The sequence below is a fragment of the Notamacropus eugenii genome, chromosome 3 (genome assembly GCF_028372415.1).
Source record: "Notamacropus eugenii isolate mMacEug1 chromosome 3, mMacEug1.pri_v2, whole genome shotgun sequence".
In the NCBI taxonomy this organism is placed as follows: domain Eukaryota; kingdom Metazoa; phylum Chordata; class Mammalia; order Diprotodontia; family Macropodidae; genus Notamacropus; species Notamacropus eugenii.
In genome coordinates, this window is record NC_092874.1 from 203,156,152 (window position 1) to 203,180,789 (window position 24,638).

General features: G+C 38.8%; 1 protein-coding gene across 4 annotated transcripts in view; it reads left to right on the forward strand.

The window, feature by feature from the left end:
* Positions 1–7,171: 7,171 nt before the first annotated feature.
* The window catches only part of LOC140533810 (maestro heat-like repeat-containing protein family member 1), a 92,265-nt gene continuing 74,798 nt past the window's right edge, over positions 7,172–24,638 (forward strand). For 3 of the 4 annotated variants that reach the window (XR_011977065.1, XM_072654041.1, XM_072654043.1), the window contains exons 1-4: positions 7,172–7,301; positions 22,308–22,422; positions 22,819–22,944; positions 24,219–24,381. Coding sequence is in view for 3 of the 4 variants with exons in the window: in XM_072654041.1 (XP_072510142.1) it covers positions 22,342–22,422; positions 22,819–22,944; positions 24,219–24,381 (370 nt within the window). In the remaining variant the exon portion in view is untranslated. Of the gene's footprint in view, positions 7,302–20,256; positions 20,367–22,307; positions 22,423–22,818; positions 22,945–24,218; positions 24,382–24,638 lie in introns of all 4 variants that reach the window. The other variant, XM_072654042.1, reaches the window with a different exon arrangement.

Consider the following 24,638-nt stretch of genomic DNA (forward strand, 5'->3'; position numbering starts at 1 on the left):
CAAATTATTTCCCCTTGTTGTGCAGTCCTGTTCAAACCTTCGTGACCACATTTGGAGTTTTCTTGGCAGAGATGCTGGAGTGGTTGGCCATTTCTTTCTCCAGCTCATTTACAGATGAGGAAACTGAGGCAACCAGGGAAAAGTGACTTGCCCAGATTCACACAGCCAGTGAGTGTCTGAAATCATATTTGAAATCAGAAAGATGAATTTTCCTGACTCAAGGCTCAGCATTCTATCCACTGTCCCACCTCATGGCCCTATTTCCCCTAGACTAAGAAAATTTAGGCAGGTCAATAGATGTCATTCTAGTCTAGTATGGTATCTCCCCTCTGGGAGAGCAGACCAGTCTTGTGTCCCCATTTTCCATTCTCCTGCAGGTAGGAATCCAAAATCCAAAGTGTGGCAAAGGAGACTCTAGAGATATCTGTCCATATCTCTCTTTTGGCAGCATTTAGACAGACACTGGACATAAGTTCACACATTTTAGAGGATGATCATATCATTATGTAACTGATTCTTCTTCTTCACCATGACGTAAGAGAGAGCATGGAGGAGTCAAAGGAAGCAGAAGGAATCCTCTAGCTGTATTCTTCATTGTCATATTTTAACATCTGTAGCTGAAGAGGGTCACCAGCTTGGGAGATGACAAGGGACTACTCAATATCTATCCCATCATTCTTTTTTTTTCACTTAAAAGTATCTTATTTTTTTTCCAATTACATGTAAAGATAGTTTTCAACATTCATTTTTGTCGTATTTTGAATTCCAAATCTTTTTCCCTTCCTCCCTTCCTTTCCTCTTCCCCAAGAAAAGATCTGATATAGGTTGTACATGTACAATCATGTTAAACATTTCTACATTAGTCTTGTTGTGAAAGAAGAATCAGAACAAAAGTATTCCATCATTCTAATGTTCTAAAAACTCCTGTCAGTACTGAGTCACCATATGGTTGGGAGCAGCCAGAAAACTGATCATCTCCAAATGTCTGATCAATGAGTGACCTTGTTTTTAGAATTTCCAGTAATTTATTAGGGCAAGTTTGGGCATATGCTCCCTGGGATGATCTCTATTGGCTCATCCAACCTCTCTATAATAAAACTGAATTTTGTTTTATTCAGAAAAATACGAAGGGGAAGAAAAATGAAATTGGGAATAGGGGTGAACTGGATTGTTAAAATGACCCTAGGAAATTATCTTAGCCTTTTTTTTTTTAAAAAATCAGTGCAGAATGGTTTCCTTCCAATAATGTTACAGATTCTGCAGAAAAGCAAGCAGTTAGTCTGGGTTCCTCTCCTTCCTGCTGAAGAATTTCCTCTTTTATAGTTAGGGATCCGCCCCCCCCCCCGCCCCAGGGAACCTGAGCTTGGGAATAAAAGGAGTCTTAATCTGCCACTTGCCTGAGTAGTGTCTTGTAGAGAGGATCCCTAAGACCTACAAAACGGCCTGGTGTCTATAGAGGGCCAATTATCAAACAGCATTGGCCATTGATTCAACCAATGACCATGCAAAGGGAGACTAAGCTCTGCTGGGCTTTATGGAAATCAGGTACTGTACAGGATGGATCAGACATTTCATTAGCCTTCCTGGACTGCTACCCCACTAGGAGGAAGATTTTTGTCTGGATCAGCTAATTCATCAGTCCTCTTTGATTGCTTCCCTCATCATTTTTACATCTTTTTTTCAATAAACCAAACTTCCTTCCACTCCCCAATTGCTAAGGAAAGAAAAGAAAGCCCTGTAACAAATATCTATAGCTAAGAAAATCAAATTCCTGTAGTGACCACATACAACAATAAATACATCTCAAATCCATACAATGAATCCATCATTTCTCTATCAGGAGGTAGGTAGTATGTTTCATTATTCTCTGGATATGTAGTTGGTTATTGTGTGTTTATTAGAGTTCTTATCTTTCAAAGTTGTCTGATTTTACAAACTGTTCTGATTCTGCTCACTTCACTCTGCATCAGTTCATACAAGCCTTCCTAGACTGCTCTGAAAAGGTCTTCTTCATCATTTTTTATAGCACAGTAGAATTCCATATATAGATGATGCAGTGGGTAGACTGCTGGACCTGGAGTCAGGAAGACTCATTTTCCTCAGTTCAAATCTAACCTCAGACAATTACAAGCTGGGTACTTAACCCTGTTTGCCTCACTTTCCTCATCTGTAAAGTGAGCTGGAGAAGAAATTGGCAAACTACTCTGAGACCTTTGCCAAGAAAACCTCAAAAGGGATCAAGAAGAGTCAGATGCTTCTGAAATGACTGAATAGCAATAACAAAAAGTATTTCATTACACCCATAATCTTCACTTAAAGCTCATTTGCGTAACATTTTCCTTATTGGTGACTGATTACTCAATGTCCCATGGGTGTTCATCCTTTGTTGCCGAAGAAGACCATGCCATCAGAGAAATGATGACATGACTTGCACTTGACTTTGTTTTTGAGTGAGGGAGGGGTGTGCAGGCCACCAGCCTCACTTCTCCTCCAGAGCCATCTGAATCCAGTGACCAGATATTCATCAGGATGACTGGAGATGACCCAGGATGAGGCAGTTGGGGTTAAGTGACTTGCCCAAGGTCACACAGCTAGTGAGTGTCCAGTGTCTGAGGTGAGATTTGAACTCAGGTTCTCCTGACTCCTGCACTGGTGCTCTATCCACTGCACCACCTAGCTGCCCCCAATGTCCCATGACTGTATGAGGGGCAGAGTGGGCAAGAGATTGAGAGAAGAAAGATCTTCATCTTCTGGCTTTCAGCATCAAGAAAGAAGACATGTGGTTCCAGATTCTCTTTCGGTGCTTGAAGGGAGAGAAAGACTCTGGGAAGAAGTCAACATATGGAGGACCTGGCACCTCAATCATGTTCCTCATCTCAAATTACTACACTAGAGACTTCAGGGACTTTGTCATTAGCTGAGATAGCTTACTACCAGTAGAACTCATTCACTTTGCATACTGTCTGGCATATTGATTTCTGTTGGAATATCACATTTGTAGAATACATGTATTATATATTTTTGTTCAAGCTATAGGTTTGGATAAATGAGTTTATTTGCTGTTAAGTGTGTTCTTTGTGGAACTGTGATTTGACAGGAAGGGAGTCAGACCTTGGATATATGGATTGAGGTATTCCTTTCTCATGAAGCTATTGCAATCAGACCAAAAAAATTAGTAGAGCAGATAGATATAATTCTGGTGCAGCACTCTTTCTCTAAGAGGAGCAGTGGTCAGCCTCTGCCTGAATCTTGGGACAACTTCATTCAATTACTGAGTCCCTGCGTGGAACCTCCATTATTATGAGAATGCTTAACCTCACTGCTCACTCTTTAGCTTGCCCCACCTCTGCACTAGCTGTCTGGCTTCCTGGGCACAACAATTACCTACCTGAGCTCATTCCCCAATGATTAGCATAGGTGTAGTGTATATAGTGCTGGTCTTGGAGTCAGGAAGACTCATCTTCCTGAGTTCACATGTGGCCTCAGATACTTACTAGCTGTGTGATCCTGGGCAAGTCACTTCCCCCAGTTTGTCTCAGTTTTCTCATCTGTCAAATGAACTGGCAAAGGAAATGACAAACCACTCCATTATCTTTGCCAAATGAGGCCATGAAGAGTTGAGCACAAAACTGAATAACAACAACCTGGAATCTGTGAACTTTTTTTTTTTGCAAACTTTATTTCAATATAATTGTCTTCCTTTGCAGCTTTTATATTTCACTTTAGGCATTTAAAAGCATTATTCTGATTATGTCTATGGACATCACAAGCCTGCCAAAGGAGTCCATGATACTAAAAGGTTAAGAACACTTGGTAAAGGTCTTACTTCCAAATGATGTTTCTTCTCTGAAAAGTTAAAAAAACTCTTAAAACTACAAATTACAAACAGAATTTATAAAATATTTTGAGCCCCCAATCTGTTAATTTGGATTAGTGATATCTCAGCCACCTAAATTTAATAAGCATATAGACACAGGTTCTGCTTCCCTCTCTCACACTCTGTAGCAATACAAACTCATATTAAAATGATTTTACTTTATTTAACAAACAAATATCAAAAAAGGTAAATAGCTTGCAGGCAGAAATATAAATAGCAAAGAAACCCTTAATAATTAACCATCTACTCTTTCTAGAACAAGAGAAAAACCAAATGATCACTCTGTTGAATTCTCTAAACTGAACTGTGAACCATGGAAAGGAAAAAGATTCCCCTCACCATGACTTGGTTTTGTGGGAAGAGTTGTCCATCTACCACCTTCTAAAGTTGCTTCTGTAGACACCTCCCACTGTTGAAGCTATGCTCTTCCTCTGACTCTCCTCCTATGGAGACTTCTTTGAAACTCCCACTGTACTAGAAGCTGCTCTCAGTGCTTTAAAAAATCTTTTTAATGGCTCCTTAATCTTACTAAGGCTGAAGGTGCAGTGGCTACTGACTGACCTAATGAGGAGCTGATTGACCTTCTGTTTTTCAATCTGGGCTGATTTTCCCACTCCCAGGGACTCATCACATTGATGCCAGACTTAGTTGAGATACCAGTTGGTTTAGTGCACTATGTGTAGCTCAGAATTAGACAGGTCAAAAGATGTACCTGCCTCAGCATGCATGGCAGCATGTACTCCCACGCCAGCTCCTTCTGTCCTGATCCTGTGATAAGAGTCCTTTCTTCTTGGGCTTGATAAAACTCCTAGGGTCTTTAGCCTTCCTTTGAGCAATCAATTCAGCCTTGCTGGGAGAGCTCTTATGAGAAGTACAAGACTTAACATTGGTCCCCACTGAATTTCATCTTATTAGTTTCAGTCTAATGCTCTAGCTTGTCAAAATCCTTTTGGATCTTGACTGTCATTCAGAGTGACAGCTATTATCTCAGCTTTGTGCCAGCTGCAATATGATGAGGCTTTATCTAAGTCAGGTACTCAAACTTGTTGGTCTCAGGGCTCCTTAACACTCTTCAAAATTATTGAGGATCCCAAAGAGCTTTTATTCATATAGGTTATACCTATTGATATTTACCATATTAGAAATTAAAACTGATGAAATTTAAAAACATTTGCTAATTCATTAAAATAATAATAAGCTCATTATACATTAATGTAACTGACAAATTTTTAATAAGAAACCTTATATTTTCCAAAATGAAAAATTAGTGATGAGTGACTTTGCTTTATATATCTTTGAAAATCTTTTTAACATCTGGCTTTACATATGACAGCTGGATTCTCATAACTGCTTTTGTATTCAGTTTGTTGTGATATGTTGTTTAGGTTGGAGTTTATGAAGAAAATCTGACCTCACACAGTATAATGCCAATGAGATACTCACAGCAGCTGCTATGGATATGCATGCATCTTTCCTGGGTAAATTCTCAAAATATAAACTCTCTTCCTCAAAGATGAAACCAAAATATTTATTCAAATACCAGAAAGCTAGCATGATAACAATGAAGTTTGTACACATTACTAATAAAGGGAGCACAGCCATCCCCAAGTCTTTCCTCCATCAGGCCTCCCCACAAACAAGCTCCCTTAGGCAAAATCACTCCTTCTCACACTCATAATGGCTGTTCTGCCTCACTCTCTCTTCCTGCTCCACCCTTTTGGCAAGCTCCTTCCACCATTGGCTCTGTGTGGCTCAGGCTGTGAGCCTGTGAGTCTGGGCCAAAGCTCAAAGCAGGTCACATGGGCCTATTACCACTGCACATAGATATGTAGTTGGAAAAAGATGTAGAATTTGAACAAATAACTTTTTTTTTTTTTTTTTTGGCTAGGCAGTCAGGGTTAAGTGAGTTGCACAGCTAGTATTGTTTGAAGTCACATTTCAACCCAGGTCCACCTAATTTTGGTGCCAGTAACTCTATTCCACTGTGCCACCTAACTACCCCAGCAAATAACATCTTAATATTATTATGAAAATAGTTTTGACTTTGTAGGCTCCCTGAAAGGGTCTTTGGTACCCCTCAAATCCTCAGCATTTTAAGAACCATTAATCTAAGTCACTGGTAAAAATGCAGAACTGCATAAGAGTAAGTACAGAGCCCTGAGGGTATTCCATATGAGACCTCCTGCCAAACTGACATTGAACTATTCATAACTACTCTTAGAGTCCCATTAGTCAACCAGTTTTCAATTTTTCCGATCATGTTATTGGCTAATCCAAATCTCTTCCTCTTCTCCACAAGTATGAGATACTTTATCAAAAGCTTTGCTAAAAATCTAGGTAAACTATATACATAGCATTTCTTTCATCTGTGATCTTGTCAAAAAAGGAAATTGGGTTAGTTTGGCATGAGTGGTTCTTGATGGAAGCCATACTTTCTTTTTATAATCACTGTTTCCTTTTCTGGTTGTTTTCCAACTATCTCTTTAATGATCTATTCTAGTCTTTTCTTAGGAATCAAAGTCAAGTCAGCTGACCTGTAGTTTGCAGACCCTTTTCTTGTCCCCCCTCCCTTTTTTGATAATCAGGATCATCTTTCTCCAATTTTGAGTATCTCTCCTATTTTCCATCATCTTTTAGCTATCACTGACAATGGCTCATCAGCCACATCTGCCGCTTCTTTCAGTATCCAAGGATATAGCTCATTTGGGTGTTCAAATCGACTTGAATGCATTAAGAACAGCTAGGTGCTTTTTTGTTTGCCTTTTGTTCTATCATTTCCAGGTCATTCACTTTAGTAGAGAAAACAAACACAATAAAAAGAATTGAGCAACTCTCTTTTTTCTGTTGTGGGTTATTTTCCTCTTGGGTCCTGTTCCTTTCAGTCATGTATCAGAGTCAGACTCAGAATGTATGTTTCCTGATGTCGAATGCAGCATTCCCTTTGGTATAACAGGGTACCTCCCTATTATATATCATGCCAAATTGAATTTAAATGAGTTGTAACCCAGTAGGACCCTGTGATGGATCACAATGGTTAACTGAATCAAAGAGAATAGACACTGTTTATAGTCAAGTATGCTTTTTCTTTAAATGCTTTCTATAAAACTTATTTTTATATACATTTTTAAAACAGGATGCTGTGAAGTTAAGGAAGGTTTTAGGAAAGATTACTTCTTTCCAGGTGATGCATTCTACCTTGGTTCCCAGAACAATAGGATGAATAATTTAGTATCTGTTTATAATATTCTGGAACTGGTTGCTAAGATACAACATCTTATAACCACGGTACAGTGTTCCAAGGAGTCAGGCTGGCCAGAGGCAGATGAACTGGACCTCTCTCCCTTCTCTAGGTCCTTGCCTATCTGGTGCTGTTAAGAAAAGAAGAGACCTACTAGACAAAGGGAGGGAAAAGTCTAGAGTGGAGGTGAGTATAGATTTAGCAGGAAGGACCTCAAATTTCAGACTACTGATTGGTCGTCTGAGGGTCTGGGTTATGGATCTATCAATGGATTTGTGAACAATATGGTATTGGCTCTGATAAATTAGCAAATCACTATTATCATTTATTGAACCTCTATAGAAACCATATTAGTGTGATTTTCTCACTATATGAAGCCCTTTGGTTATGTGGCTCAAGGGCTAATTTCCTTAAGCTTACAAAAAGACAATACAAAGCACATCACTGTGTTTAAAAAAATAATCCTCCAGTAAGGAAGCGCCATATTTGAATTGTCCACCAGGTAGAGCTCTGTTTTTGAGCCATCGGTCCCACTTTCCATGAAATACTTTTTGTGGTACATGGATAAAGGAGGCTGAAGTCCTTCTATAGACCACCAGGGGGCGCTCAGCCTACAGGCTGTTACCCTACTTCCAGATACACTAGGAGCAGATGGTACCTAAGCTGTTTTGATTCAAAAACAGGTTTTTTTGGTAGGTTCCAAGCATTAACTTAAGGGATGAAATGGAATATTGCTCCAAATATTAAAAAATGAAATCTGTCCAGGAAAGATTCTTAACCCTATAATGGTGTCCAACTTTCTCTCTTTAGCACGCTGTGATCACATAATTTCTTATACTCAAGATAAAGTGAAAAAGAATTAGATCAAACATATCTGCCTCTGATCATTTCTTGTCCCTCATCTCATTTCCCTCCCAAATATTTAGGTGTGCCAGGGAAATTCTGACCACACGTTCTCAAGACTTGGGGAAAAGCAGTAGGGGGAGGGAAGTGCACTGTCTCTCTCTCAGAATCATGGATGACAATGAAATCCAGCTTGCCCAGCTCTTAGACCCAACAGAATTTACAATAATTAGTAGTCTCTGAATTCTAAATCTCTTCCAATTGTTATCTATACCAGTGATGGAATCTTTCCTGCGTGCTTGGTTTTTCCGGTCACCTTGTTCTTAGGGAACTGTGGCTTCAAGCTATTTCTTGTCCTGGAGACCTCATCTCCTTCTCTCTGGTACCAGCTCACCCAGGCTGTTTCTCTATCTCTGTAAGAAGACCAAATGACAAGGGCAGAAGAAGGAAAAAAGGAATCAAAAAGAGGACATTGCAACATAGAGCTATATAACATTGGACTTCTGCCTGATTGTTTTTGAGATGATAGAAGGGTTAGAAGCACCTACTATGTGACAAGCACTAAAGCTAAGTGCTTTATAAACATTATCTCATTTGATCCAAACCACAACCTTGGGAGAGAAGTGCTATTATTATTCCCTTCTTATAGTTGAGAAAATTGAGGTAGATAGAGGTTAAGTGACCCAGGATCACATAGCTAGTAAGTATCTGAGATTGAGACTGAACTCAGGTCTTCCTGGTTCCAGATCCAGTGTGTTCTACTCTCCAAACCAACTAGGTACCTCTATGCCAAGATCATTAGAAATTGCTTTTCTAGCATGTCTCTTTTGGAGAATCATCTAGGGAAAACAGAGGAGGTCACAGTCTTTCTCTTTCAACTTATAAATGAGGAAATTGAGGCCCGACAAAGTTGTGATGTGTCCAAGATCACACAGATAGGAAGCATCTTATTCCAGAATCCAACTCTTTCTAGTGTACTTTCCATTGGATCAGAGACATACTTTCTCGTTGGTATACAAATATGTGTACATGTACAGGAATGTCTCTATATTGCCACAGCTAATAGCAAGAACAAATAGCAAATTAATTAACCAGGTTTTGGTATATAGTCTTGTTGACAAGGATAATAATTTTGTTTGTTATAAGTAGACTGGCTTATCTTCATTAAATATATTAGTTTCTATGAATAAATATTAATTTTATTTTTAAATTTTGAATTTATATCATGAAAAGAGGATTCCCATATACATAGCAGAACACACAAAAAAGAACTGTGTATGAAACTATGAATCTCCATTTCTTACTATTTGCTTTTTATTTTAAAAAACTTTATAATAAATCCCACATGTCATTTCCAAAGTGTCCAATTTAGTCCGTGTTTCCTTCTGAATTTCTGTCTGGTGTCTTTTGTGTATACTTAAAAATACATTTCAGTGGATCTCTCTTTGATATATATCTATATCTTTATATATATCTGTATGTATGTATATATTACTAATACCTCTCTCTCTTCTCAGCCCCACCCTTATAACTAAAAATTTGAAAGAAAAAAAGACCTTGTGAAAAATAAACATAGTCAAGTAAAATGCATCCACACAGTGGCTGTGTCCAAAAATGTATGTCTCTTTGTGCACTTTGAATCCTTCAGTTCTCAGTCAGGAAGTGGGACACATGCTTCCTAACAGGTCTTTTGGAGACATTTCTGGTTGGTGATTACACTGATTAGAGTTCTTAAGTCTTTTAAAGTTGTTTTTCTTTACATTATTATAGCCCTTGTGTACATTGTTCCACTTAACCACTTGCTTCACTTTACATCAGTTTATAATAGTCAACACTCTGCACTCTATGGTCTCTTTTGTCATTTCTTAATAGAGAAACAATATTCCATTACATTCACATACTGGAGTTTGTTCAACCATTCTTCCAGATTTTGCTTCTTTCCCCTTTTAATCCCTTCTTCAGGATTAGGAATTTGGCTTTGTATGTAATTAGTCACACTCTGGTATTATCCTTCCTTTTAACTCTCCCTCCCTTTCCACCCCACTCTCCTCCTCTATTGGATTCCTGGTTGAACTGGATGTTCAACTGTACCAAACTCTGCACGTGTATTAATTCTCCTTGTCCATTTCAGATAATAGTGAGGTTCATCTAAAACACTCTCCCCTGTCCCCTTCCATGCTTGTTTACATAAGCTTCTTCTTGTGCACCCTAATTATGGAGAAATAGTAAGTTCCAGCCATTCTTTTTTCCATTAGTATCATCTTTCTCTCTGTCCCCCCAACTCTTCCCTCTTGATAATCCATAGAACTGCAGCAATCTACTCCCACACCAGGTTTGTAAACACCCTTTGTTTATTTTATTTAGCTTCTCCAATATCTTTTGAGGATCTATTAACATGTGGAAGGGACATTTTGAGTATCCAATAAGATACCTAATAAGAGCAGAGGTGTGCCCAAGCCAGTTTGAGTTGCCTTTGGAGAGCTGATGGTCAAAATTTCAGTATGAGCGTTTGTATCTAAGAAATCAACAAACACTACAGATTTGGGCTTGGTCTATTGTTTTGATTGTCTAGACTTAAGAAAATGATAGAAAAAGTGTTAATAATGCAGATTAAGCTAAAAAATAAGTTGTGTGTGTCTCTTCTCTTCTCCCTCCACCAACCTGTACAGATCTGGTTGTTAAACATTTGCAAATACACCACCACTGAAGGGGCACTTGTTTCTTTTTCCTATTACAATATCATCATGCAACCTCTTCTGGTAGCTCAAATAAATTTACCTTCCTAGGTTTCCCTTTACTCATGTTTACATTTCAAAAAAGTCCTTATTCAGCTCTGATCTTTTTATCAGGAATGCTTGAAAGTCCTCTGATGTATTATATTAAAGAGCCATTTCTCCCCCTTGCAGGATTATACTCAGCTTTGCAGTTTAAATTATTCTTTGTTATAAGCTTACATCTTTTGCCTTTTGGAATATTCAAGATCTCCTCTTATTTATGGCAGAAACTCCCAGGTCTTCTTTGATCCTGACTCTGGTTCCTTGGTACGTGAATAGCTTTTATTTTTTAGATGCTTACAATATTTTTTCTTTGATGTGGTAGCTCTGGATTTTGGCTATGACATTCCTGGAACTTTTACTTTTGGGTGTTTCCCCCTTCCTAGGGGGTGATTGCTGAATTCTTTCTATCTTCATGTTATCTTCCAGTTGTACAAGATCTTGATGATTTCCACTTGTGATTTGTTGAAATGTAGTGCCTAGATGTTTAACTCCAACTTGATACCCATAGCCAGTGCTATGAATATACATACGTATTTCCAGGGTAGATTCACAAAATATAATAAACTCTCTTCCTCAAAAACAAAACCAAAATATTTATTTAGGATAGCAAGAGGTAAGATTTAGCAAAGTACTCATCACCAATCCAGAGAGTGCCAGTATCTTAAGCATTCTTTCAGCTAGGTATCCCCACAAGTAAGTACCCTTAGGCAAGTTCCTCCCTCCACTCTCTTTTTGTTGGGCAAGCTCCTTCCACAATGGGCTCCATGTGACTCAGGTTCCATGTGACTAAGGCTGTATTGCAGTTGAGAGTTGGGACAGAGCTCAAAGCAGGTCACATGGGCCCATTAATAGATGGGGAAGATCTTCCTATTCCATTAACATTATACCAGGTTTTTAAAAAATCATGGTTTTCAGATATTCTGATGATTCTTAAATTATTTTTCCTTGACCTATTTTCCAGGTCACTTTAAAAAATATCAGATAGCTTACGCTCTTTTCCATTTTTTTTTAGTGATTTTATTTTAATATTTCTTGCTGTCTCATGGAATTATTGATTTCTGTTTGATCTATTCTAGTTTTTAAGGAGTCTGTTATTTGGTTACTATTTACTATTTTCTATTCTAAACTACTTATAATCCTTAAATTCTTTCCTCCACAATTTTTATTTCATTTTTTAAATGTTTTTTTCCTGGGTATTCCTGTATTAGTAGTGGAAAGTTAATTTTTTCCTTTCAGTCTCTGCTTGCTGTCATTATGTAATTAATTTCTCTTTCTAGGCTAAATTTTTGGTTATTGTCAGTCAATAAGAATTTATTAAGTGCTCACTATGTTCCAGGCACTGTGCTAAGCACTAAATGTATAAAGGAAGGAAAAAACACAGCAAGACAAAACAAGTCTCTGTTTTCAAGAATTTCACAATCTAATGGGGGGAGGGGGAAGAAACCACATTTAAACAACTATGTACAAGTGAGAGAGATACAGAATAAATTATAGATAATTACAGTGAGAATGCATTAGCATTAAGGGGGAATTGGGAAAGATTTCTTGTAGAAGGTGGGATTCTAGTTGGGACTTAAATGAAGCCAGGGAAGTTAAGAGAAAGAGATGGGGAAGGGGAGAATTCTGACATGGGGGACAGTCAGTAAAAATGCTTGGAGTTAGGAAATTGAGTATTGTGTGCAAGGAATAGTAATGAGGATAGTGTGACTAGATCTCAGAATATGTGGAGAAGACTATGGTGTACAAAAATTGGGAAAAAAAGGAACCAAATTACAAAAAAAAACTTTACCAAACAGAGGACATTCTATTAATCCATTTGATCCAAGTAATAGGGAACGATTAGAATTTATTGACATGGTGATATGGTGAGATCTGAGCTTTAGGAAGATCATTTTAATGACTGATCTTAGAGTGGGAAGATGCCAAGAAGCAGACTATTGCAGCGGCCTAGGCATGAGTAATGGAGGTCATTCCAGGGCGGTGGCAGTGTCTTAGAAGAGAAGGGAGTATATACAAGAAATTTTGTTCAGGTACAATCCATAAGACTTGGCAACAAATTAGATGTGGTAGGGTGGAGTGGGGTGGGGAATGGGAGTGAGAAAGTGATAAATCAAAGATGGCATCTAGGTTGTGAGCCTGGGGGTCTAGAAAGATGGTTATGCCTTCAAAAGTAATTGGTAAGTTAGGAGGATGGTAGGATTTTTTTGGGAAAGATAATTAGTGAAGCTTCGCACATATTAAGTTTAAGATATCTGTGGGACATTCAGTTTGAGATATCCAACAGGAAGTTGGAGATATAAGACTGGAGGTGGGAAGAGAGGTTAGGGCTAAGTAGATCTGGGAATCATTGTCATAGAGATGATTGAATCAATCCATGGGAGTAGATGCAATCATCAAGGAAAATAATATAGAGGGAGAAGAGAAGAGTGTCCAGGACAGAGTCTTGGCAGACAGATACCTATGACTAGTAGACATGATTTAGATAAATATTCAACAAAGGAAATGTAGAGGGACAGGTGATATAGACAGGAAGAGAACCAGGAGAGAATAGTGTCATGGAAACCGAGGGAGAAGAAACTATCAAGGCAAAGAGGGTGATTGATAATGTTAAAAGCTACAGAGAAATCAAGAAGGATGAGGATTGAGAGAAGGCCATTAGATCTGGCAATTAAATTGATAACTTTGGAGAGAGCATTTTCACTAGGACAGTGAGATTGGAAGTCAGATGGTAGGGAGTTAAGAAGAGAGTGAAAAGAAAGGAAGGAAAGGCAGCAAGGTGAGATTATGCTATAAATCTGTAATGGATTGTAATGGATTCAATGAGCACAATGTCCCAATTTTTTCCCTAGCGTTATTCAGTAGCATGTGAATAGGAGCAAAGATAGTGGGTGATGGGAATGTTACAAGGCTAAAGCATGGTAGGACAACATCAGTGATAGGACAGGGTTTGGAAAGAAGAGGAAATCATTGAGTTGAACTGGTTCACCAAGGGGTCAATATGGGAAAAAGTGGAGAGTGAAGCCAGTTCCTAGGGTAATAGCCTGGAAAAGGGATGGAGATACTAGAGGTCAAAGTGATGCAAAAGAATAGAATTAGGGATTGCAAGGCAGAGGGAAAAGTGGAATGATTACGTTCAGATAAGGGAATTTCCAAGTTGGTGAACATGGAAGTAGAACATTTGTGGTTGATGGCAAGACCATGGGGATGATCGTTTTTGTAGGTAGCTAATGTGGGATGACTGAGGACTGGATCATGGAAAGTCAGTTGAGGAACTGGGGAGTTTGGGTGTTTGAGGCAATATTAATATATTTGTTGAAATTCTCTAGTATGAGAAAGATGAAGGCAGGCAATGAACTCTTTGAAGAAAGGAGAGAGTCCTGAAGATAGGTAGATAATAGTTACTGCAACCTTGATTGGGTAATATGTGTTCAGATGGGTATCTCCAGAGCTACAATAATTCTTATAGAAGTTGTTCTATTCTTTGATTTATTTATCTATCTAGTTTTAGGTCATAAATTGAAGTTTTGTATTCCATCCCTTGCTGTACTTTTGAGTAGGGTAGCTGACCCTCCTAGGTTCCTATGTTGACCTCTTCCTGCTAGGGTTATTCCCATGAGTTATTGAGGTTCAGAGTATTAGATCTGTGACAGTTCAGGACTGTACTGTGGACCTCAGGGCCCTGCTCATACTGGTTCCTTCCATGCTGGTATTAATTACTACTGGTTCTCCAGAGCTTACAAGGGGCTCCATCCTGGGGCTTTCTCTAAGCCCTTCAGCTTTCTCAAGGGAATACTCTACTCTTGCCCCCTGCCTCCAGATAGAGATGCATGTGGGCTACATATCTCTTGACCTTCTCTAGATGCACTGAGAAATTACTAGTTTATTTGCTTGTGATGGTGCTGGTGGCCCTGTTTCCCTTATGGTCCATAGATTTCTGGCTGACTTTTTGGGAAGTTCTTACTCTAGTTTTTCTCTTTTATTTAATTTTTAAATTTTTTAAAAATAAAAAAAATTTTTAAATTTCCCCCAATTACACATAAAAACAATTTTTAACATTCTTTTTTTAAAAAAAAGTTGAATTCCAAATTTTTTCTGTCCCCCCTCATTGAGAAGGCAAGCAAATTATTCATGTGCAGTCATGCAAAACATATTTCCAGATTATTTATTTGTTGGTTGTCTTTTTTCAAAGAGAGCCAAAGACTTATGAATGAATTGGATTTAAATGAGGGAGAGCTGCCCAAAGTCATCAGTCTCACTCTTTCCTCCAGAGCCATATTAGTCATGAAAGAAAACACAGAACGGTAACAACAACCACAAAAAAAAAAAAAAAAAGAAAAGAAAAGAAAAATAAAGAAAGCAAAGAAAAAAAGCATGCTTGGATCTGCATTCAGATTCCATTAGTTCTTTCTCTGGAGGTGGATAGCATTTTTCATCCTGTCCTTCAGGATTGTCTTGGATCATTATATTACTCTCATTGGATTTCTTGATCATTTTGCAGCCTGGTGAACATTTGGGGGTTTTGATGGTGCAGATGTAGGGGGCCTGGGCAGACCAGCTGAGGCACACATCTTTGGCTGGAAGTCCCTGCTTGTTTTTCCACAAATGTAGCTGACTTTTACACTTGCATTTCACTCTAGGGACCCAGGATCAGTCAATTCTTTCATGTCTTTCATGATTGTGTCATTTCAGAAGAGATTTTTCAGGAGAGGTGGAGAAAATTTTATTTCATTTGTGAGGACTCCACTATGCAGTTATTACCATCCAACCAATTGGGAATCCTGGTTCTGTCATCTTAGACCTTCATACTTCCACCACCATTTGGAAAACACTAGTTTATGGAGAGAGCAGAGAGGATTGATGGACTGACCTTGGACCAATAAACTTACTCTCAGTGATTCTGATGAGGAGATAGGTGTGAGAGCTTATGATGCATTTTATTTCTAAAATAGCTCTTCCTATTTTGTCCAGAGAGTGAAGGACACAGTTCATCCAGAGATTTCCCTGTCTTTTACCCTCGCCAGAAAATGGGTTGTGGGTGTGGGTGTCTGTTTCTGTTCTGGGTTGTTTGTCTTTCTCAGGTTCAGGTGCCTGAGGTGATCCCCATCAAACTTGTAAGTTCAAGCCATGGTGACCTTGGAGCCAGAATTACAGACAGATTTGTTCAGCCAGTTAGCTGAGTAGCAAAACCTGGAGAAGCCCTGGTATCTGGGATTCAAGCCTGAAGGGGTGGGGATTTATATTTGAAACTGTGACTATGCCACATAGGAACTGAGCTAAACTATGACCCTAATCCCCTTTCCCTCCCCAGAGACTGAGGCGATGTAAGGGGAAAGGAGATTATGCCTCCCACGCATTGAGGGAGTAAGCTGCTTTTGTATATTTGTGAATATCCCTTCCAAGGCATTTTGAAAGATTCCCTGATTTGACTGCTCGTGTCTAAATGGTACTGGAGCCCAGGGTTCCATCCCTGCAACTGAGAGAACACCATCACTCAGGGTTGGAGCCACTGGCAGAGATCATAGATACCCTAGACCCCATTAAGGATGCTTGAGAAACTTGGAGGAGGGATGAGACTCTAATATACCTGGCCTTCAGCTGGTGGGAGCCAGGGTAGTCAGTATTACATTAATTTAAAAAAAAGACAAAGAAACTCAGTTCCAGAATTCCAAGTTCAAAAGATGACACCAACTGCTGAACCCTAGCTGTCTCTCTCCTTGAACCCAGGAATTCTCTCTCCTTATTTCTGCTTCCTGGCTTCCCTCACTTCCTTCCCAGCAAAAATCCTGCCTTCTACAGGAAGTGTTTCCTGATCCCTCTTCCCATTATCTCCAGTTTATCCTGTATATAGCTAGTCTGTACATAGTTATTTTGCATGTTGTCTCCCCCTTTAGACTGTGAGTTCTTTAAGAGTAGAGATAGTCCCCTGCCTTTTCTTTGTAGCCCTAGTGCTGAGAACAGTGCCTGTCAAATAGTGTGAGTTTAATAAATGTCTGTTGACTGATGGATTCTGGTGTGGTAGCTCCTTGAGACTCTTGTCTTTATAACAGTGCTGAGAATTCAGGTGTTACAAAATGCGGCACTGTCCAACAAACACACGTATGTGTATATGCATGTACCCACATGTGCATACATAACCCTACATATATGCACAGTATGTATGTTCTACACAACACATATACAGACACGGTCATGTGTGTTCATGTACACACATGGTTTCACGTTGCATGTTACACGTGTATGTTACACACATATTACCTACCTACTTATAGGGCCATCTTGAAGATCAGATTAAATAACTGAAGGCATGTTACAATGCTTTGTAACCACTATATAACTATAAACTGGTGTTATTCTGTATGATGCACCATGGCATAGTTGATGGCCTGGCTTTGAAGTTAAAAAGACCTGAGTTCATGACATATCCTAGGTAGGGATTATGAGGAAGACACTTAAACCTCAGTTCATCATGTTCCTTTCTATTATTAGCTTTTCCTTACACATTACAGAGGAGTTGTCAATCTGTATTGGGAGCAGTTTTTAAATCAAGAGTTTCCTGTGTTACTAAAATCACAGATCTGGACCAAAAATATAGGATGATACACATAAAAGAAAAATATTAGCTCATATTTATGTAATGTTTTATAGTGATAAAGCATTATCACATGCAATATATCTTCTCATTTGATCTTCATGACAGCCCAATACATATATAGTATATAATACATAATATGTATTTATATATATAAATGCAGGCTCAGAAAATTTCAGGGTTCAACAAGACCTTAGTATTCATCTGGTCCAATCCCCATATTTTGCAGATGAGGAAAAAGGGGAAAAGTGATATACCTACCCAGTTAGTACTGGGAATATCTGGATGTTGATCACAAATCTTTAGACTCCAAATCCTTTGTTCTTTCCATCACATTAGGCTGTCAAATTCATATATGTATATGCATATATATACATATATATGTATTGTGCCTTCTGTAACCCATTTCCAATGAGAATAGGGTTCCAGAACTACCCTCCCTCTTCCCCACTCTAATTCCATTGTATCAGTTTTTCTCACACCTCAATTGTATAGGAAAATTACTCTTTTTATCTTTTCACATTTTAGTATCTCACTGTACTTAGCTCTACCCCAATATTTCTTTAGAACTACCCAATTACTAATAACAATCTTAGGCATACAACTTATATATATATAGATGGATATATAGATATATATGTATGTATGTATGTATTTCCCTGTATAAAAAGTAAACAGTCTGTCTTTATTGAGTCCTTTATAATTAGTCTTTGATGTTTACTTCATATTTCTTTTGGATCTTGTATGTGAAATTTTTTATTGAATTAACAAGGGTGGGGGGAAGAGCCAAGATGGCAGAGTAGAAGCAGAGACCTGCTTGAGCTGTCCCCCAAACTCCTCAAAATACTCTAAAAAATGACTCTAAACAAATTCTAGAGCAGCAGAAGTCCCAAAATGATGGGCTGAAGCAAGTTTCTAGCCCAAGACAGTTTGAAAGGTCAACAGGAAGGGTCTATCACACTGTGCTGGGAGTGCAGTCCAGTGTGGGCCATGCTGGCACAGGCAGGACTGGAACAGGCCTTAGGGGACTGAATCATTGGCAGCTGTGGTGGTTTTCAGACTCCTCCACCCACAAACACCAAGCTTCAAAGGTCAGTGGGAAAGGTCCCCCACCTGGGTGAGGGAGAAGCATGATTTGACTCCAGTTCCAGGACTGCTGGAGGCACTGCTGGAGCAGCTGCTGCTTCTGGAGCTCTCAGTCTACAGATTGTGGGGGAATTGGACTCACGTGGCTAATTTGGGTCACAGTCCTGGATGAGGAGGGGAACTGGTATGACAGAGCTTGAGGGTGCAGTGAATAGGGAATCCTCTTTGAGGTTCCAAAGCAGAGAAGAGTACTTGTGATGGCTCACAGACCAGAGCACAGGCCATGAGGGGAGTAAACATCTCTCCTTTGATCATACCACTTCAGAAGAACTGAAAATTTACAAGTCCCTAGAAATATCTCTAAAATCAGCTGCACAAAATCCCTGGAGTTGGAGGCAGTACCCTCCATTTAACAAAGACTCAAAAGTCAAGTAATTGGCTGCGAAAATGAGCAAATGGGGAAAAAATTGTATTCTGGTGACCTGACCCAGCAATTTGCAAATATTGTAAGGATGATCAATTGAGAAAAACTTAACTACTCTGATCAAAATAATGATCCAAGAAGATTCCAAAGGATGCATATCCATTTCCAGTGAGAACTGATGAGTTTTGAATGAAGTTGAAAAAATACTTTTTGTTACTTTCTTTTTTTTTACTTGTCAAGAGCCTTTCCTTTCAGAAAGACTTTCAGGATCCCCATCGGGGGTCTTTGGTTACCAAGAGAAGTCAGTGACCATCAATTTTTTGATCACCAGCTAGTTTTATTAATAAATTGATTATTAATTACCCAGAAAAAAATTTGTATTGATTTAAGGTCTTTTTGCAATAAAATCCTGAAAGTCTGGCAATTCATTGTGTCCATTTTTTTTCATTCAGGATTATGCTTAACTTGGCTGGATATGATATTTTTGGCCAGAACTCCAGTTCTTTTGCTTTTCAATATATATTGTTCCAAGACCTGCAGTCTTTTAGTGTAGACATTACTAGGTTTTGTGTGATTCTAATAGTGGTTCCATCATATTGCAATTGTTTTTTTCTTGTTTCTTATAGTATTTTCTCCTTGAGCTGGGGGTTTTGGAATCTAGCTATGATATTCCTGTAGATTTTCCTTGTAGGATCTCTTTCAGATGGTGATTGGTGGATTTTTTCTATTTCTACTTTCCCCGCTTATTCTTACACTTCAGGACAATTTTCTTTAATTATTTGTTGTATTATTGTATCAAGATTTTTTTTATGATCATAGTGTTTAAGCAGTTCAATTATTCTGCTGTTTTCTCTTCTTAATCTGTTTTCCAGATCAGTTGTTTTTCTTATAAGATGTTTCACTTTCTCTTCCATTTTTTCATTATTTTCATATATTCATATATTTTGTTTTGCTATTTCTTGGTCTTTTATAACTTCGATGACTTCCCCTTGACCAATTCTAATTTTCAAGGAGTCATTTTCTTTCTTAGAATTCTGGATCTCCTTTTCTATTTGGTTGATTTCTTTTTCATAATTTTCTTGTTTTTCTTGGATTGTTCTTTTTTTAAAAATTTTTTCCTCAATCTCTTTCATTTGATTTTTAAAACCTTTTTAAAGTTCTTCTATGAATTCTTTTTGGTCAGGTGACCATCTGATGTTATTCTTTGGGATAGGAGAAGCTTTTTTGGCTTCAATATCCTCCTCTGAAGAAGGAAAGAAGAGTTCCTATAGTAACTTTCTATGATAAGATTCTTTGTATTTAGCTTACTCATTTTTTAAAAATTTGTAGAATTTTTTTACAATTATTTATTGTAATTTACAATAATTTACAATTATTATTGTAATGACCTCTATTCCTGGGGTATACTGCCTCTGGTCTCAGATCCTCCTTCAGTTCTTCCCTGTGGCTTGGAGCTAAAGTCAAGAATACCACCCTCCAGTAAATGTCCACAGTCAGTGACGTCCCTGACCTACTGCTTCTTCACTTACCAGGTGTGTGCATTACCACTGAGAGGTCTATATCCAAGAGGCATCAAAAAAAAAAAAAAAAGGTGGGGGAGGGAAGGATCTATTTGTACAAAAATATTTATAGCACCTCTTTTTTGTGGTGACTAAGAACTGGAAATTGAAGGGATACCCAGCAATTGGAGAATGGCTAAATAAGCTGTGGTGTATGATTTGTCAGAGTCTTATTGCACTATGAGAAATGACAGGCAGGATGACTTCAAAAAAACCTAGAAAGACTTACATGAACAGATGTAAAGTGAAGTAGGTAGAATCAGGAGAACATTGTACTCAGGAACAGCAATGTTATGCAGCATAGAACTATGAATGACTTAGCTATTCTCAGCAGTATAATGACCCAAGACAATCCCAAAGGACTAAGGATGAAGCATACTATGTGCCTCCAGAGAAAGAACCTATATTGTTTAAATACAGACTGAAGCACGCTATTTTTCACTTTCTTTCTTTCATTCTTTTATTTGAGTCTTTTTGTACAAAATGACTAACATGGAAGTATTTACATGACTGCACACGGATAACCTATATCTGATTGCTCACCATCTCGGAGAGTTGGAAGGGGAAGGAGAAAGAAAGGAAGGGGTAGAATTTAGAACTCAAAACTTAAAAAAAAAACACAAATATTAAAAAATTTTTTTAACATTTAATTGAGGGAAAATAAAATATTATATATTAAAATAACAAAAAGATAAGCCCCTCTAAGATTAACCCTAGAATTCTAATGGCATGTAGTAGCTATGTTCTTGTGACCTGACTCAGCAATTTAGGTTCGAGTTAGAATAAGGATCCCAAAAGCTTACCTGTACTACATTAACAAAGATTTTAGGAAGGAAGAAAGGGAATGAACGTTTATTAAGTGTGTGTGTTCATCCTTCGTTGCCAATGAAGACCATGCCATCAGAGAAATAATGAAGTGACTTGCACTTGACTTTGTTTTGAGTGAGGGAGGGCTGTGCAGGTCACCAGCCTCACTTCTCCTCCAGAGCCACTGAATCCAGTGACCAGATATTCATCAGGATGACTGGAGATGACCCAGGATGAGGCAATTGGGGTTAAGTGACTTGCCCAAGGTCACACAGCTAGTGAGTGTCAAGTGTCTGAGGTGAGATTTGAACTCAGGTCCTCCTGACTTCTGAACTGGTACTCTATCCACTGCACCACCTAGCTGCCCCACATTTATTAAGTACCTACTATGTGTCAGACACTATATTCAGTGCTTAATAATTATTATTTCATTTGATCTTCACAACAATTCTGAGAGGTAAGTGCTATTATTATCCCCTCTTTATAGTAAGGAAACCAAGGCAAACAGAAGTGAAGTGATTTGCCCAGGGTCACACAGCTAATAAATGTCTGAGGCCAGATTTGAACTCAGAAAGATGAGTCTTTCTTACTCCAGCCCCAGCACTAGACAGTGCCTTGTCAAAGGAATCTTGTTTTGTTAAGAAAGATCCAGTAAGACCTTCCCAGACTCTTTAGTAAGAATGGATATGGAGTTTGGGATTTAGGATCCATGTTTCATATTTAGACTTGCCTAGATTCCATCTATGTCTCCCTCCAGGGCCTGTGAAAGGGATAGATAGATAGAATAATAATATTGTACATTTAAATAGTACTTTACAGTTATAGATCACTTTTACTTAGTCCCTCATTTGGTTTCCACAGTAATCCTCTGAGGTAGGTAAGTATAGATAGTATCTCCATTTCACAGATGAGGAAAGAGGCATGATTTTTCTAAGATCACACAGCTAACCAAGAGATGAGACACAACTTGTACCCAGATTTTCTGACTTGAAGTCTGATACTCTTTCCATTACGCCATATTGCCTCTGGGAGTGAGAGTCTTAGGAAATGGGAACCAGAAAACTCCAGCAGGAAAGAAACAAATTTTACTCTTTCTATACCTCACAGAGATATCCCAGGATATCCAAGAACATATATAATCATGTCTGAAAGGAAATGGGAACCAAGCTCCTCAGCAACAAACTTCAAAAGACTATTGGATTCAATCCAGAATGCTTCTCAGGTGAGGCCATTGTAACCATTCACCTCACTTCAGACAGCAAGGGACAGGTCTACACAGCCAGATGGACAAAAATCAGTTGTTGTAAAGAGATTTTCAAGCAAAATCTTTGGAACCACTAATAGATTTAGCTACACCTGTTGAGGCTAGTCTGTGTCACTGGTCTGAGTGTTCTTCTCTGAGTCTCTTCCTTCTCCCTGTCCTTCTCTCTCTCCTTCCTCTCACTTCCTCCTCTTCTTTTTCTCCACTTTTCTTCTTGTAGTCTGTGTGGTTACTAGGGATCTCAATGATATATATCCCTACACACACACACACACACACACACACACACACAGAGACACACAGACACACACACACACCCCTTTACTTCTAGTTTTTTGTGTTTTTTTTTTCTAATAGCTAGTTCCGGAGAATACCTCTCATATTCTCAGCTTACTGGAAAGGAAAATCTTAAGCAGCAAGAGAATAAATGTGTCCATGAGCCAGAATATAACTGAAATCATCATCAACTACTTACTAAATGTGGTGAGACTTCTGGGGCTTAGGGGATGAGGGAAATTGGGAGAAGGAAAGAGCCTGGCTAATTCCAAGTGAGTCAGTCTTGGTAGTAACTGTATTGGTCAGGGATAGAAGGTACTAAAGACCTTGCATATTTGGCCAAAGATGTAATTTTCTATTCTTGCTCCTTGGGCTAGTGCCAAGATTTGTGATCTGCGTGGATGTGAATGCTTAGTTGAAGGGACTATGGCTGCGGGGAGGGAGGTGGGGCATCTGGTGAGCCAGAGCGAAGACCTGGGATCGATTCAATTCAGTCAACATCTGTTTAACTCCTGTTATGGATAAACCATTGGGCTAAGCTTGAGGGGCAAAGACAAAAAATGAAAAATTGTACCTACCCTCAAGGTTCTTATTTTCTATTTGAGAGATTTAAAATGCAACACAGATGTAAGAACACCTTATTTTGAATGCTGACTGGGTAAGGAGAAAGCTGCCCTGATATATGTCCTCCAAGGATATCCTAGAACAACCACCCCAATGATACTGCTCTCAATACTCCACTAGAGTTGCCCTATTCCTACCTTAGTGCTTAAACTAGTAGATCTATACGGTCCCTTTTAGTTCTACTACCTGTGAATTTATAATATCCCCTTGCTGACCCCTCTACTTACTGTCTACTTATTCCCTGATAATCTATTTGCCTAAGTAACAGTTGCATAATCAGCCTTATTAATAATAAGAACTTATATAGGGCTTTGAGATTTAGAAAACCTTAATTCTACAACTCTATGAGGTGAATAATGGAAGTAATTATTCTGCCCATTTTACAGATAAAGAAACTGACTGAGAGAAGTTAAGTGACTTACTTACCAGTGGTCACAAACTAATATAGTGTAGAGTTGGGATTCCAGTCCAAATTTCCTGCTTTAGTCCAGATCTCTCTCCACTGTATCTCCACAACATCTCTTTCCACTATAGGCTTATTTATCTGAAGCTGGCCCCTTTTCCTGTTTTCTTATTTTTGTTCTTGACTAACTATCTCCCTGTCTACACATCTCCTCAACACACTCATCTTCACATCTGCATTCCTACCTGCTCATTTCCTACTTGTCCCAGGGAATAACCTGAGTAGTCCTGCTATGTGGTGACCTTCCCCCTGGAGCACTCATTTCTTTCTGCCATATGTACAGGGATCTCCATCACCTTCCAGTGTGATGAGATCTGTAATTTACATAACAGGGAGCAAGTTCCCAAAGTCCAGCAGATCAGTCTGCATAGGAAATGCATGTCCCTTTTTCCAGAATGTAAAGAAAGTGCAGGAGGAAAGTGCTGCTGCTGTCCTACTAGCTTTAGAAGCCCACAGCCCCAAAGTGATCATCACTAATTTTTGGGACCAAATGAAGGAGCACAGCCTACCCCAGCCAAATCTTCTTCGGACAATGGGGAAACTCATCCTCTATCAAGGTAGGAGTGGGTATGAGAGAGAAGAACATTTGGATTAGGGGCAGAAGAAAGATGGAGGAATGGGTCCCTCAATCCCCCTCATAATTTTTATAATTCCCTGATGAGCTTGAGTAATTGAGGTCCCTGATATGGAAGAGCCCACCAGAAATCTAGCAGAGAGTTGAAGGGGTTGAGAAGGCTCAGACTCCCAGGGATAGGGTGTTGGAAGTATTGGCAGGGGGTTGGTTGGAGCATCCCCATTCCAACTCAGAAGATTC